General features: G+C 46.1%; 1 protein-coding gene across 18 annotated transcripts in view; it reads right to left on the bottom strand.

The window, feature by feature from the left end:
* Positions 1 to 14,892, bottom strand: part of CLSTN1 (calsyntenin 1) — a 100,384-nt gene that overhangs the window by 41,526 nt on the left and 43,966 nt on the right. For all 18 annotated transcript variants that reach the window (XR_013408258.1, XR_013408245.1, XR_013408248.1 and 15 more), the window contains exon 2: positions 4,719 to 4,841. Coding sequence is in view for 7 of the 18 variants with exons in the window: in XM_077975026.1 (XP_077831152.1) it covers positions 4,719 to 4,841 (123 nt within the window). In the remaining 11 variants the exon portion in view is untranslated. The remainder of the gene's footprint in view (positions 1 to 4,718; positions 4,842 to 14,892) is intronic.

Genomic DNA, 14,892 nt, shown 5'->3' with positions numbered 1-14,892 from the left:
GGAGGGAAGGAGGGAAGGAGGGAGGGAGGGAAGGAGGGAGGGAAGGAGGGAGGGAGGGAGGGAAGGAGAGAGAGAGGAAGGAAAGGACAGACGGAGGGAAGGAGGGAAGGAGGAAGGGAAGGAGGGAAGGAGGGAGGGAGGGAAGGAGGAAGGGAAGGAGGGAAGGAGGGAGGGAAGGAAGGAGGAAGGGAAGGAGGGAAGGAGGGAAGGAGGGAAGGAGGGAGGGAGGGAAGGAGGGAGGGAAGGAGGAAGGGAAGGAGGGAAGGAGGGAAGGAGGGAAGGAGGAAGGGAGGAAGGGAAGAAGGGAAGGAGGGAAGGAGGGAAGGAGGGATAAGGCAGCAGGTCAGGTGCTCCCTTCCCTCCCTGCAGCTGCCCACTCCTCCAGCAGAGGGACAGCACCCCATGCTTCAGTCAAAGGGATCAGCTGCACTCCTGTGTGTATACTAAAGGACCAAAAACCTATGTCCACACAAAGACCTGTACAGGAATGTTCACAGCAGCATGACCCATAATAGCCAAAAAGTAGAAGCAAACCAAATGTCCATCAGTGGATGAACAGAGAAACAAAATGTAGTCTATTCATAGAATGGAATAATATCCAGCAATAAAAAAGTAACGAGAGGCTGCTAGGCACCTAACACAGGTAAACTGTGAAACCATCATGCTGGAAGTGAGACGCCCATCACAAAAAGCCACAGTGCATTTACATGATTATCCAGAATAGAGAAATCTGTAGCGGCTGCCAGGGCTGGGGAGTGGAGGAGACTGAGGGGTGACTGCTACTTGGTGCAAGCGTTCCTTTTTGGGGTGACGAAAATGTTCTGGAGTTAGACAGTGGTTGGCAGGTGCATGGTTTTTGGCCAACATTCTAAAACTCAATGAGCTGTCCACTTTAAAAGGGTGATTTTTGTGGCATATGAATTATCTCCAAAAAAGAAAAAAGAAAGAAAAAATATTATATAAGAGTAACTGCTTCCCCCATGAAAATATCCAAAAGGAAAATACTGACTTATCTATCCACTATAGCAAATACAACCAAGTTACCACTATAGCTTGGATTTAAATTGCTTTTCTATATAGTTAAAATATATACATATCACAACATACAATTTTTGTACATCAGCAAAAAACCTGAGAATCTCTAAAAAATAAACCTGTATAAGTGTTATTTCATCTAGAATATCTTAATCCCAGCACTTTGGGAGGCCGAGGCGGGCAGATCACAAGGTCAGGAGATCGAGACCACGGTGAAACCCTGTCTCTACTAAAAATACAAAAAATTAGCCGGGCGCGGTGGCAGGCGTCTGTAGTCCCAGCTACTCAGGAGGCTGAGGCAGGAGAATGGCGTGAACCCGGGAGGTGGAGCTTGCAGTGAGCCGAGATCGCGCCACTGCACTCCAGCCAGGACGACAGAGCAAGACTCCGTCTCAAAAAAAAAAAATATATATATATATATACACAATAAAATTAAATACAAAAATACAATAAGAAAAAGAGGTATTTCATTGATACGACTTTTTCCTTCAAAGTTAACACTCCATGTATATTTCATTTCCTATTTCCTTGTGAACTTCGTGCAGTTACATATGTAGCTACCTCATCATAGCAGACAGCCTTCCTGCCTGGGCTGGAGCCCTGCCTCTGCACCACCGACCAGCTACACGCCCAGAGCAACAGCTTAACTATTCTGTGCCTCCGGTTCCTGCCTTTAATGCAGAAAAGTGTATTTATTATCTTACGGTTATTGGGGATTAAATACAAATTTATATTTGTACAGTACATAGAGTAGTGCCTGGGATATTGCTATGCATGCTTTATAAGTGCATGCATTATTGGCTGGGCATGGTGGCTCACACCTGTAATCCCAGCACTTTGGGAGGCCAAGGTAGGTGGATCACCTGAGGTCAGAAGATCGAGACCAGCCTGGCCAACATGGTGAAACCCTGTCTCTACTAAAAATACAAAAATTAGCTGGGCATGGTGGCGGGCACCTGTAATCCCAGCTAATGGGAGGCTGAGGCAGGAGAATTGCTTGAATCTAGGAGGCGGAGGTTGCAGTGAGCCGAGATTGCACCATTGCACTACAGCCTAGGCGACAAAGCAAGACGCCATCTCAAAAACAAAATAAATAAAATAAAATATAAAATAAAATAAAATAGTGTATCAATTATTAACAACATAGTAGGATCACGCTGCAGGAACAACAGGACCGCTGATACTTCACAAGGCAAAGGAGGACCTGAGGGGGCAAATACTGAAGCCTGAACTGCAGTCACTTCTTGAAACGCATAAAACGTCAGAAATGTATATAAAACTGCTCAAAAACATAAGCTAAGTAATTCTGTTAAAATGATCTATCCACCAGCACTTTTCAAGGCCAAGGCAGGTGGATCACCTGAGGCCAGGAGTTCGACACCAGCCTGAACAACATGTTGAAACCTCGTCTCTACTAAAAATACAAAAATTAGGATGGGCATGGTGGCTCACGCCTGTAATCCTGGCACTTTGGGAGGCCGATGCAGGAGGATCACAAGGTCAGGAGTTCGAGACCAGCCTGGCCAACATGGTGAAACCCTGTCTCTCCTAAAAATACAAAAATTAGCTGGGCACGGTGGCGGGCACCTGTAATCCCAGCTACTCAGGAGGCTGAGGCAGGAGAACTGCTTGAACCCGGGAGGCGGAGGGTGCAGTGAGCCAAGATGGCGCCACTGCACTCCAGCCTGGGCAATAGAGCAAGACTCTGTTTCAGAAGAAGAAAAAAAAAAATCTGGGGAAACAACCAAAAATAATCACCCCGGCAACTGGACAAATGCTATGTGTGTATTCACAGCATGGGGTACTGCCTCTACTGTCCTTTTCATCAGATTTCTCTCTGAAAATCCATAAACACACAAAACAACTTGGGAGGCTATATCTCTACAGAACAAGCTGGTTCACAGGTGAGGGTGCTGAAAATGTGATGCGGCTCTTAAACAGAATGAAGTACAAATTTATTTTTCAACCAGCTTTTCAGAAACAAACTCATGTTTATTTCCCTCAACTTACTACAGTAAAATTAACATACATTTCATACAAATTCATCCAATTTTTCTTATTTGTCCCTAGGCAAACAGAATAGTCTTTTTTTTGAAACGGAGTCTTGCTCTGTCGCCCAGGCTGGAGTGCAGTGGCACAATCTCGGCTCACTGCAACCTCCACCTCCCAGGTTCACGCCATTCTCCTGCCTCAGCCTCCTGAGTAGCTGGGACTACAGGCGCCACCACCATACCTGGCTAATATTTTTTTATATATATTTTTAGTAGAGACAGGTTTTCACTGTGTTAGCCAGGATGGTCTCAATCTCCTGACCTGGTGATCTGCCCACCTCGGCCTCCCAGAGTGCTGGGATTACAGGTGTAAGCCACTGTGCCCGGCCAGAACACTCTTTAATATGAGAAGTTTTTGTTTGTTCTGTTTTCTGAGATGGGGTCTTGCTCTGTTGCTCAGGCTGGAGCACAGTGGCACAATCACAGCTCACTGCAGCCTCCACCTGCTAGACTCAAGCAATCCTCCTGCCTCAGCCTCCCAAAGTGCTGAGATTACGGGCATGAGTCACTGTGCCCAGCCATGCAGGAGAAGATTTGATCCGGAAAAATATGTGAAAACAACTCTTCTTTTTTTTTTTTTTTTTTGAGACGGAGTCTCACTCTGTCACCCAGGCTGGAGTACAGTGGCCGGATCTCAGCTCACTGCAAGCTCTGCCTCCCGGGTTCCCGCCATTCTCCTGCCTCAGCCTCCCGAGTAGCTGGGACTACAGGCGCCCGCCACCTCGCCCGACCAGTTTTTTGTATTTTTAGTAGAGACGAGGTTTCACCGGGTTAGCCAGGATGGTCTCGATCTCCTGACCTCGTGATCCACCCGTCTCGGCCTCCCAAAGTGCTGGGATTACAGGCTTGAGCCACCGCGCCCGGCCGAAAACAACTCTTAAACATTAACTTTACAACATCAATTCCAACTCTGAGGCAGAAAAAAGGTGACACAGTCCATTCTCTTATCAGTTAAGGACCTAATGTGAAGCCAGAACAGCTCTGACTTGGAAAACGCTATTAAATGTTATTACAGTATGAAAATCTCCAAAGCAATGCTACAGGTTTGTCTCTATAAAGACGGAGGCTACAATCTTATGAAGTAATTCAAGTTAAAAATTCACTGAAGGTAAAATCTATGCCAAAAGCATTCCTCTATAAAGACTGCTCAACTTCTTCAAATAAGTCTTCTCAGGTCATGGAAATCTAGGTAATGCAAGGAACCCCTGGCGCTGTGATTCTCTGGCTCCACACCACTCGAGGACCAGCAGCACCAGCAGCACCTACAAGCAGGTAAGAAAGGCAGAATCTCAGGTCCTCCCAGACCCGCTGTCTCTACATTCGTCAGGTACTCCGTGCGCACACTAGAGCCAGGGATGCACCGGTCTAGGTGTTATCTGGCTACATTAAGACAAAGGAAAAAATGATGCAATGAAATTAAACAGTTTGCTTTTCAACTATAAGAACAGGTCTTTTTGTCAGCTACCCCAACTATTAAAAGGGAAAAAAAAAAAACATGGTACAAAGGAGCTACAAATAACCCTCAGCTATGGAGACATTCTCAGAAACGCTGAGCACTATCCAAACGGGATGTGCGGAACGCTTCCTGACCAGGCCAGATTCCTCCAGAGTCAGTGAAAGCCCCGTTCCTACCTGCAAACCGCAGAGGCGCATCTTTGTCCAGCGCGATCAGTGGGGGGTCGAGGAGCACCGCGTTGTCGTTCTCTGTGACTATGCCATGGTAGGTGGGCTCCAGCCAGGGCTTGTGCTTGTTAACTGCGTTTAAAACAAAAGAAGAAAATAGACGAGGTGAGAAATAGTATTTTCAACTCCACTACTTCTGAAGACTTACACTTGCTATAAAATAATAAAACTCTCATTAGGCTTGAAGGCAGTGCTCACAGTTCCGTCGCAAAATTTGGTATCAAGACCCAAATGAGATGAAATTCTAAATTCCAGAATAAGTAATGTAGAAATTATCTGAATCCATGAAGCAACTAGAAATAAGAAATAAATTGCTCTAGAAATCAAGAAAAAAAAAAGACTGATGGCTACAGGAAGACTCTCTCTGTTTTCAGTCTATCACTGAAAAGTTACAGAGAATGGTATTTTCATTTCTTTATGATTTTTTGAGACAGAGTCGTGCTCTGTCACCCAGGCTGGAGCACAGTGGTGTAATCATGGCTCACTGCAGCCTCAACCTCCCAGGCTCAGGTGATCCTCCCCCCTCAGCCTCCCAGGCAGCTGGGACTATGTGTGTGCACCACCACACTTGGCTACTTTTTTTTTAAACTCTCTGTACAGAGAGGGTTTCACCATGTTGCCCAGGCTAGTCTTAAACTCCTGGGCTCAAGTGATCTGCCTGCCTTGGCCTCCCAAAGTGTTGGGATTACAGGCATGAGCCATGGCACCTGGCCCCAGTATTATTATTTTTTTCTTTTTTTTTTTTTTTTGAGACAGAGTCTCGCTCTGTCACCCAGGCTGGAGCGCAGTGGCCGGATCTCAGCTCACTGCAAGCTCCGCCTCCCGGGTTTTCGCCATTCTCCTGCCTCAGCCTCCCGAGTAGCTGGGACTACAGGCGCCCGCCACCTCGCCCGGCTAGTTTTTTGTATTTTTTTAGTAGAGACGGGGTTTCACCGTGTTAGCCAGGAGGGTGTTGATCTGTTGACCTCATGACCCGCCCATCTCGGCCTCCCAAAGTGCTGGGATTACAGGCTTGAGCCATCGCGCCCGGCCTATTTTTTTCTTTTTTCTCTGTCGCCCAGGCTGGAACATAGTGGTACGATCTCAGCTCACTCGCTAATTAAGCCACTGCGCCCAGCTGCCCAATATTAATTTTAAATTCGTATTACTAACAATAATGTAAAGCAAAGATGCAAAATGCAATAAAGTATTAAAATAAAACTAAATGCAGAATTTCAGAAAAACCCACCACTTGACTGAAAACAAGAGTATTTAAGAATAATCCATCTGGGCGTGGTGGCTCACGCCTATAATCCCAGCACTTTGGGAGGCTGACGAGGGTGGATCACCTGAGGTCAGGAGTTTGTGACCAGCCTGGCCAACATGTTGAAACCCTGTCTTTACTAAAAATACAAAAATTAGCTAGGCGTGGTGGCGCACACCTGTAATCCCAGCTACTTGGGAGGCTGAGGCAAAATCATCTGAACCTGAGGTGGAGGTTGCAAGTGAGCCAAGATAGCGCCACTGCACTCCAGACTGGGTGACAGAGCGAGACTCTGCCTCAAAAAAAAAAAAAAAAAAAGAGAATAATCCACTTTAGAGTTAGGCTTGGGGTCCAATTCCAGTCTCCCTCTATTAAGAGCTGCGTGACCTTAAGCACATTAACTTATTACCGGAAAAGTGTCCCAATCCAGCCCCCAAGATGGTGTTACTGGACTTCACACAGTAAGAATTCGGGGCAAGTGCATAAAGTGAAGGCAACTATATTAAGAAAGTAAAGGAAGAAAGAATGGCCACTCCACAGGCAGAGCAGCCCTGAGGGCTGCTGGTCGGCTATTTTTATGGTTATTTCTTGATTATATGCTAAACAAAGGGTGGATTATTCATGAGTTTTCCTGGAAAGATGTGGGAAATTCCCAAAACTGAGGGCTCCTCCCTCTTTTAGACCACATAGAGTAACTTCCTGACGTTGCCATGGCATTTGTAAACCGTCATGGTGCTGGTGGGTCTCTTAGCATGCTAATGTATTATAATTAGCATATAATGAGCAGTGAGGACCACCAGAAGTCACTTTCGTCCCTATCTTGGTTTTGGTGGGTTTCGGCCAGCTTCTTTATGGCAACCTGTTTTATACGCAAGGTCTTTGTGACCTGTGTCTTGTGCTGACCTCCTATATCATCCTGTGACTTAGAATGCCTTAACCTCCTAGGAATGCAGCCCAATAGATCTCAGCCTTATTTCACCCAGCGCCTATCCAAGATGGAGTCACCCTGGTTCAAATGCCTCTGACAAACTGATCTCTTAACACACCCCCACCCTCCTCACAGTGATGGCCCAGATCACTGGAGAAGTGCTATCTTGTTCCTTCTTGACTGATACTCTACCAGAACTGCTACTTTTGCTTTTTTGGCCGCTGCAGACCTCACTCCCCTGAGAAGACTTTAGCCCCAGTCCACTTTGCTTAGCCTGGGGCTTGGCTCCTGGGAGTCAATGTCAGACATCCTCCTGGTGGCCATGAATCCCTCCCTGAGCCCGCAGTACCACCACACGCACACTGAGGGCGCTGTCCCACACCTCAAATCTTTCCATTTTCCTTGTTCACCTTAAGAGGGTTAACAGCTTCCGGCCGGGCTCGGTGGCTCACGCCTGTAATCCCAGCACTTTGGGAGGCCGAGGGGGCGGATCACAAGGTCAGGAGATGGAGACCATCCTGGCTAACACAGTGAAACCCTGTCTCTACTAAAAATACAAAAATTTAGCTGGGCGTGGTGGTGGGCGCCTGTAGTCCCAGCAACTCGGGAGGCTGAGGCAGGAGAATGGCATGAACCCAGGAGGCGGAGCTTGCAGTGAGCTGAGATCACGCCACTGCACTCCAGTCTGGGCGACAGAGCGAGACTCCGTCCCAAAAAAAAAAAAAAAAAAAAAAAAAAAAACAAGAAAAAAAAAAGAGGGTTAACAGCTTCCATTATAACCTCAGAGTATGAATGAACCAGGGGACTCCTCGATTAAGCTGATCTGAAAACATGGAAAGAAATGGTTTGAAAACTTTGTTTCCAAGTAGACGGGGCCTACTAATTGAACCACTCATGTTCTGTAAGTGTGAGTCAATTCAGAAGGATCTTTGTGCAGTATTCCAGGATGTGATGCTACCTCTGCTGTACCTGCACCTTCCCCAGAGTGGTACACGGGGAGCGGGCTCATGCTCACGTGTAAGACTCAGAGTAGGCGTGTGAAGGCTTGCATCTGGAAGGAAGACAGACCAGAACAAAGCTGCCTCCTCTCTTCTTTTTTTTTTGAGACGGAGTCTCGCTCTGTCGCCCAGGCTGGAGTGCAGTGGCGCGATCTCGGCTCACTGCAAGCTCCGCCTCCCGGGTTCACGCCATTCTCCTGCCTCAGCCTCCCGAGTAGCTGGGACTACAGGCGCCCACAACCGCGCCCGGCTAATTTTTTGTATTTTTAGTAGAGACGGGGTTTCACCGTGGTCTCGATCTCCTGACCTTGTGATCCGCCCGCCTCGGCCTCCCAAAGTGCTGGGATTACAGGCGCGAGCCACCGCGCCAGGCCTTTTTTTTTTTTTTTTTGAGATGGAGCCTTGCTCTGTCACCCAGGCTGGAATTCAATGGCGCGATCTTGGCTCACTACAATCTCCGCCTCTCAGGTTCAAGCAATTCTCCTGCCTCAGCCTCCCGAGTAGCTGGGATTACAGGCGCGCACCACCACGCTCAGTTTTTGTATTTTTAGTAGAGACGGGGTTTCACCATGTTGGCCAGGCTGGTCTACCAACTCCTGACCTCATGATCTGCCTGCCTCAGCCTCCCAAAGTGCTGGGATTTCAGGCATGAGCCACCGCGCCAAGCCACTGCCTCCTCTCTAATTAATGAAACATTTACCAGACATTTGTACACACCACGTCCAAGCCAAGAGCAAATCCTTCTGGCTTCACTTTCTAAATAAATTCAGACCCTGGGGAGTCGTCGTTTAATGGGTATAAACTTTCAGTTTTGTGAGATGAAAGGAGTTTGGAGACTGGCTGCACAATGATGGGAATGTACTTGACACCACTGAACTGCACGCTTCAAAATGGTAGAGACGGGAAAAGTTTGTTGTAGTTTACATTTTTTTAAAAAATCCACATACATACGAATACACTCAGACACAGCCACTTCTTATCCTCCTTCCTGCTCACCTCAAAGATCACAAAAGCCAAGTAACCAGCCTCCCTGTCCTTATCCCAGTTCTTACTCGGCAACCAGAGTGAAGCTTCTACAACAATGGGTCTTCAACTTTGGGGTCTCAGATCCCTGTACACCAAAAAGTTACTGAGGGCCCCAAACAGCTTTTGTTTAAATGGATTGGTCAGTCAGTTGATTATCCATCCATCCATCCATCCATCCATCAGCATTTACTACACTGAAAATTCAAACCGGCCCGGGGGTAGTGTCTCATGCCTGTAACACCCAGTGCGTTGGGAGGTGGGTCAGATCACTTGAGGTCATGAGTTTGAGACCAGCCTGGCCAACATGGTGAAACCCTCCTGTCTTTACTAAAAATACAAAAATTAGCCGGGTGTGGTGACACGCACCTGTAGACCCAGCTACTCAGGAGGCTGAGGCAGGAGAATTGCTTGAACCCAGCAGGTGGAGGTTACAGTGAGCCAAGATCGCACCACTGCACTCCAGCCTGGATGACAGAGCAAGACTCTGTCTCACAAAAAAAAAAAAAGAAAGAAAAGAAAAGAAAGAAAAGCCTGGGCGAGGTGGCTCACGCCTGTAATCCCACCACTCTGGGAGGCCGAGGCAGGCAGATCACTTGAAGTCAGGAGTTCAAGGCCAGCCTGACCAATATGGTGAAACCCTCCTGTCTTTACTAAAAATACAAAAATTAGCTGGGCGTAGTGGCACATGCCTGTAGTCCCAGCTACTCAGGAGGCTGAGGAAGGAGAATCACTTGAACCCGGGAGGAGAAGGCTGCAGTGAGCTGAGATCTCACCACCGCACTCCAGCCTGGGCAACAGAGCGGGACTATGTCTCAAACAACAACAACAACAAAAAGACAACTTTAACACTTATTAACTCATTTTAAAACCAAACACATTATCTAATACATTCACATAAATAATATTTTTATGAAAAGAACTTTCTGAAAACAAAGCTTACTAAGAGGAGCGGCAACAGTTTTCCGTTTCCGCAAATCTTTGTTGTCTGCTTTCACAGAAGACACCTGGGTTCTCGTCTCTACCCCCGCACCCCTGCACTCAGCATGCTGCCCTGTTCCCCTGCATACAGTCTCTAGAAAATGCCACAGTGCAGCCTAAGAGGGTGAGAAAAATGGCAAATAACGTCTTAATATTGTTACAGTTCTGCCCTTTCGCATCCTGCCAGGGTTTCAGGGACTCATTATCTCACTCGGGCTCTCTGTTCAAAAGGTCCTTCCTGCTGCTGTCACCACCCTCACTCTGTCCCTCTGTTCCAACACCGGGGAAAAGACGGCAGGGGAAGGCACTGGAGCCCGGGGCCCAACGGCCTGGGTGGGCCCCGCCTGGGGTCCCAAGGGCCTGCGACCTCAGGGCCTTCGCTTCCTCATCTATAAAACGAGGACAATAACAGTCCCCATCGCATAGGTCATTGTGTGACTAAACATGCAATCACAGGTAAAATGCTCAGAAGAGTGTCTGGCACCCACCAAGTATCAAAAGGTGGAGGTGTTATTTCTCCTCCCCAACACACACACACACACACACAAAATAAGGAAGTGGCCTTTTCATTCTCTGCTAATTCCCAATACCTGGAACTATGCTCAGCACACGCGCAGGACCTATTTGGGAAATGAGTGAATATATAAGAAACCTTGAATGTACAAATCAGATCAGTTGCCCTGGTTTATGAATTCCATCATGGAGAAGATAGCTTTGGAGTTGGGAATTCAAAAGATACTACAAAGGTGTTTCTTAATTTTTGTTTGTTTCCCCAGGTGGATGTTCTGAGCAAGAGAGCTAGAAATCTAGAGGCAACGCATGAAACCAACAGGTCAAAGACATCAGTCTGGAAAAGGTTAAGCTACGGAAGGTTAGATTACAGGGGGACTTAACATGAAATCAAACCCAGACCATAAAGACCAAAAATAAAATTGTCTTTGAAATCCGTCTTCTCCCCCCAATTCATAGGCTGCTCTGAGACAAGAGATTGGCTAAGAAGAGAATAAGGGGCCAGGTGCAGGTGGCTCACGTCTGTAATCCCAGCACTCTGGGAAGCCAAGGTGGGTGGATCACCTGAGGTCAGGAGTTTGAGACCAGCCTGGCCAACATGGTGAAACCCCGTCTCTCCTAAAAAAAATACAAAAGTTAGCCAGGCATGGTGGCGGGTACCTGTAATCCCAGCTACTCGGGAAGCTGAGGCAGGAGAATCGCTTGAACCTGGGAGCTGGAGGTTGCAGTGAGCCAAGATCACGCCACTGCACTCCAGCCTGGGCGACAAGAGCAAAACTCCATCTCAAAAAACAAATTTTTTTTTTTAGTTGAGATGAAGTCTCGCTCTGTTGCCCAGGCTGGTGTCAAACTCCTGAGCTCAAGCAATTCTTCCACTATGGCCTCCCAAAGTGCTGGGATTATAGGTGTGAGCCACAACACCCAGTTCAGGTATCTTAAAACAAACCACGCTACGATGTAGGCTGGAAGAAGCTTAGAGTTACAGATGTAAGACAGGCCATTTAAAGAAAGGACTCCAAAAAAAAACCTCCACTGTTTGTTACCAATCTTTCATTTTATTTTATTTTATTTTATTTTATTTATTTATTTTTTTGAGATGGAGTCTCACTGTGTTGTCCAGGCTGAAGTGCAATGAATGGTGCAATCTTGGCTCACTGCAACCTCTGCCTCCCAGGTTCAAGAGATTCTCCTGCCTCAGCCTCCTGAGTAGCTGGAATTACAGATGTGCATCACCACTCTTGGCTAATTTTTTTGTGTTTTAAGTAGAGACAGGGTTTCACCATGTTGGCCAGGCTGGTCTTGAACTCCCGACCTCAGGTAATCTGCCTGCCTTGGCCTCCCAAAGTGCTGGGATTACAGGCATGAGCCACAGCACCCAGCCTCCAATCTTCCATTTTAAAGCAAAAATTGCAAGTTCAATTTGCCATTAATAACAATATTTGATTCCAATTTGGCTTCATACTTTAAGGTTTTATTAATAAAATTACAAGCACTATAAATACTAAAGATTACTCTAATATTTGAGTCCATAAAACTCTTGAGACTTAAACTAAATGAATTTATGTCTTTATTTAACCCAACGGGGATGTAAAAATACCAGGCAGAGCACATGACAGAAAACCCCTGATGAGTAGTAACGTAAAATGTGTTGCTGCTGCCGGAATGAAAAGGCCTGCAGCTGAAATGGCTAAGGGTTCAGTGGAAAAATAACTGTGTCACTATGTTCCCAGTATTCCAGTTTTATAATTCAAATTTTCTAAATTGCTCTTAAGCTGGCAGTAGAATGAGATCTGGCCAGTTCCAAAGACTGAACTTTTAAATATTTAATGAGTGATATTTTTAATATTTCATCACATTCAATTTGCATTATAAAACATCTATAGAAACAAGTGACCGATGTTTCTGTCATCATCACAAAAAAATGGCAAAGACAAGAGACTACTGGCCGCAAGCCTAGGAACATTACCTATGTCGAAAAGTCTATACCTGATTCATTTCATCACATTCTAGGAGGTTTTAAACAACAAACTAAACTGCTTCTCCCGCCTCCCTCGGCCTCAGCCATGGTGAGTAGCCGCGGCAGCGAATCTGAATGCAGTGCGGGAGACCATGGACCGGATGCTGAATAAACTGTGTGTTGTGCACCTGCATTTTGACTTTGATCCATCACAGGAGGTGTGGAATTTTCCACTGTGGTGTCATGTCAGTGCTTAAAAAGCTTCGGATTTTGGAGCATTTCACATTTCAGATTTGGGGATTAGGAGTGTTCAACGTGTACTAATCACACGTTCTGCTTGAGATTTCAAGAATTTAGAATGCTGGCTTAGATATGGAAACTCCTATTTGTGTACGGCTTTATGAACAAGAAATTAACCCAGAAGCTTTATCATCGGTTATTAAGGAGCTTCGCAAGGCTACTGAAGCACTAAAGGCTGCTGAAAATATGACAAGCTGACTTTCTGGGGAAATTCTGACAAGGTATGTCCAGCTCTGCAAGATGATTTGAAGACTGCACTGTAGTCAAGAATGTACAATGATACTGAATGCAGCAGTGTAGAAAAATTTTCCTTTTTAAAAGAACTATAAAACCGGCCGGGCGCGGTGGCTCAAGCCTGTAATCCCAGCACTTTGGGAGGCCGAGACAGGCGGATCACAAGGTCAGGAGATTAAGACCATCCTGGCTAACATGGTGAAACCCCATCTCTACTAAAAAAAAAATACAAAAAACTAGCCGGGCGACGTGGCGGGCGCCTGTAGTCCCAGCTACTCGGGAGGCTGAGGCAGGAGAATGGTGAAAACCCGGGAGGCGGAGCTTGCAGTGAGCTGAGATCCGGCCACTGCACTCCAGCCTGGACGACAGAGCGAGACTCCGTCTCAAATTAAAAAAAAAGAACTATAAAACCATAGTGTTATAAATCAGTGGAAAGTGCCTTACAGAAAGAACTATCAGATGTGTTTACATCACATCTTAATTTTTTTTCTTTTTTTTTTTGAGACGGAGTTTCGCTCCTGTTGCCCAGGCTGGAGTGCAGTGGCTTGATCTGGGCTCACAGCAATCTCCGCCTCCCAGGTTCAAGCGAGTCTCCTGCCTCAGTCTCCCAGGTAGCTGGGATTACAGGCGTGCGCCACCACGCCCGGATAATTTTGTATTTTTAGTAGAGATGGGGTTTCTCCATGTTGGTCAGGCTGGTCTTGAACTCCCAACCTCAGCCGATCCTCCCACCTCAGCCTCTCAAAGTGCTGGGATTACAGGTGTGAGTCACCGCGCCCGGCTTATTCACTTTTTTTAACGGCTCTAATGCTTTGACATTACCATGCTCATATTTATGTATTCCTTATTGATAATGAGGATTATGTATTCCTTATTGATGATGAGCTTTAATTTTCTAAGCTCTCTATCAGATGCGCACATCTGCTGTGCCTGAAGTATAGTGGAACCCATCAGTAGTGACGTGTAGTAGTTATGACTTGTTGATAGTAGTTATGACTTGTTGACATTTCCACTATAAACTTTTAATTTTGAATTGTTTATGCATTAAAACCATGGATTTATATTGTATCGGGCTGAAAGCTGACAGAATTTCAGTCACTATTTGTGAATTTAGATTTAGATTCATTATGTATGTCGGAATCTTGTTTTTTAAAATACGAGCATGGAAAACATTTCTTGTAATCTGATCTTTAACAAAGAACATTTAGTTTTTAAACAATTTGTTGGGCAGTTAATAGTGTGAACCAGGGTCATTTTTGTATTGAGTAAAAAATTAAACTTCTAGAAACTTAGATTTTAAAAGTAATGACAATGCTTAGGTTAGTATTATTTGTAATTCAAATCATTTATGTCTAATGAGAATGTTTTCCTATAAATGGTGGCCTAAAAAAATGTATAAAATGAAACATAGCAAACATGCCAAATTCCTGTTTACTTTTATTACTTAAAAGTAATTTGAGCCGGGCGCGGTGGCTCAAGCCTGTAATCCCAGCACTTTGGGAGGCCGAGACGGGCGGATCACGAGGTCAGGAGATCGAGACCATCCTGGCTAACACGGTGAAACCCCATCTCTACTAAAAAATACAAAAAACTAGCCGGGCGATGTGGCGGACGCCTGTAGTCCCAGCTACTCGGGAGGCTGAGGCAGGAGAATGGCGTGAACCCAGGAGGCGGAGCTTGCAGTGAGCTGAGATCCGGCCACTGCACTCCAGCCTGGGCAACAGAGCGAGACTCCGTCTCAAAAAAAAAAAAAGTAATTTGAAGCTGGGTGCGGTGGCTCACGCCTGTAATCCCAGCACTTTGGAAGGCTGAGGCAGGCGAATCACAAGGTCAGGAGTCTGAGACCAGCCTGGACAACATGGTGAAACCTCGTCTCTACTAAAAATACAAAAAATTAGCTGGGCATAGTGGCGGGCGCCTGTAATCTCAGCTACTCAGAAGGCAGAGAC

Source organism: Macaca mulatta, chromosome 1 (genome assembly GCF_049350105.2).
Source record: "Macaca mulatta isolate MMU2019108-1 chromosome 1, T2T-MMU8v2.0, whole genome shotgun sequence".
In the NCBI taxonomy this organism is placed as follows: domain Eukaryota; kingdom Metazoa; phylum Chordata; class Mammalia; order Primates; family Cercopithecidae; genus Macaca; species Macaca mulatta.
The sequence above is the reverse complement of the archived record's forward strand: the minus strand, read 5'-3'. Positions and strand labels throughout refer to the sequence as shown.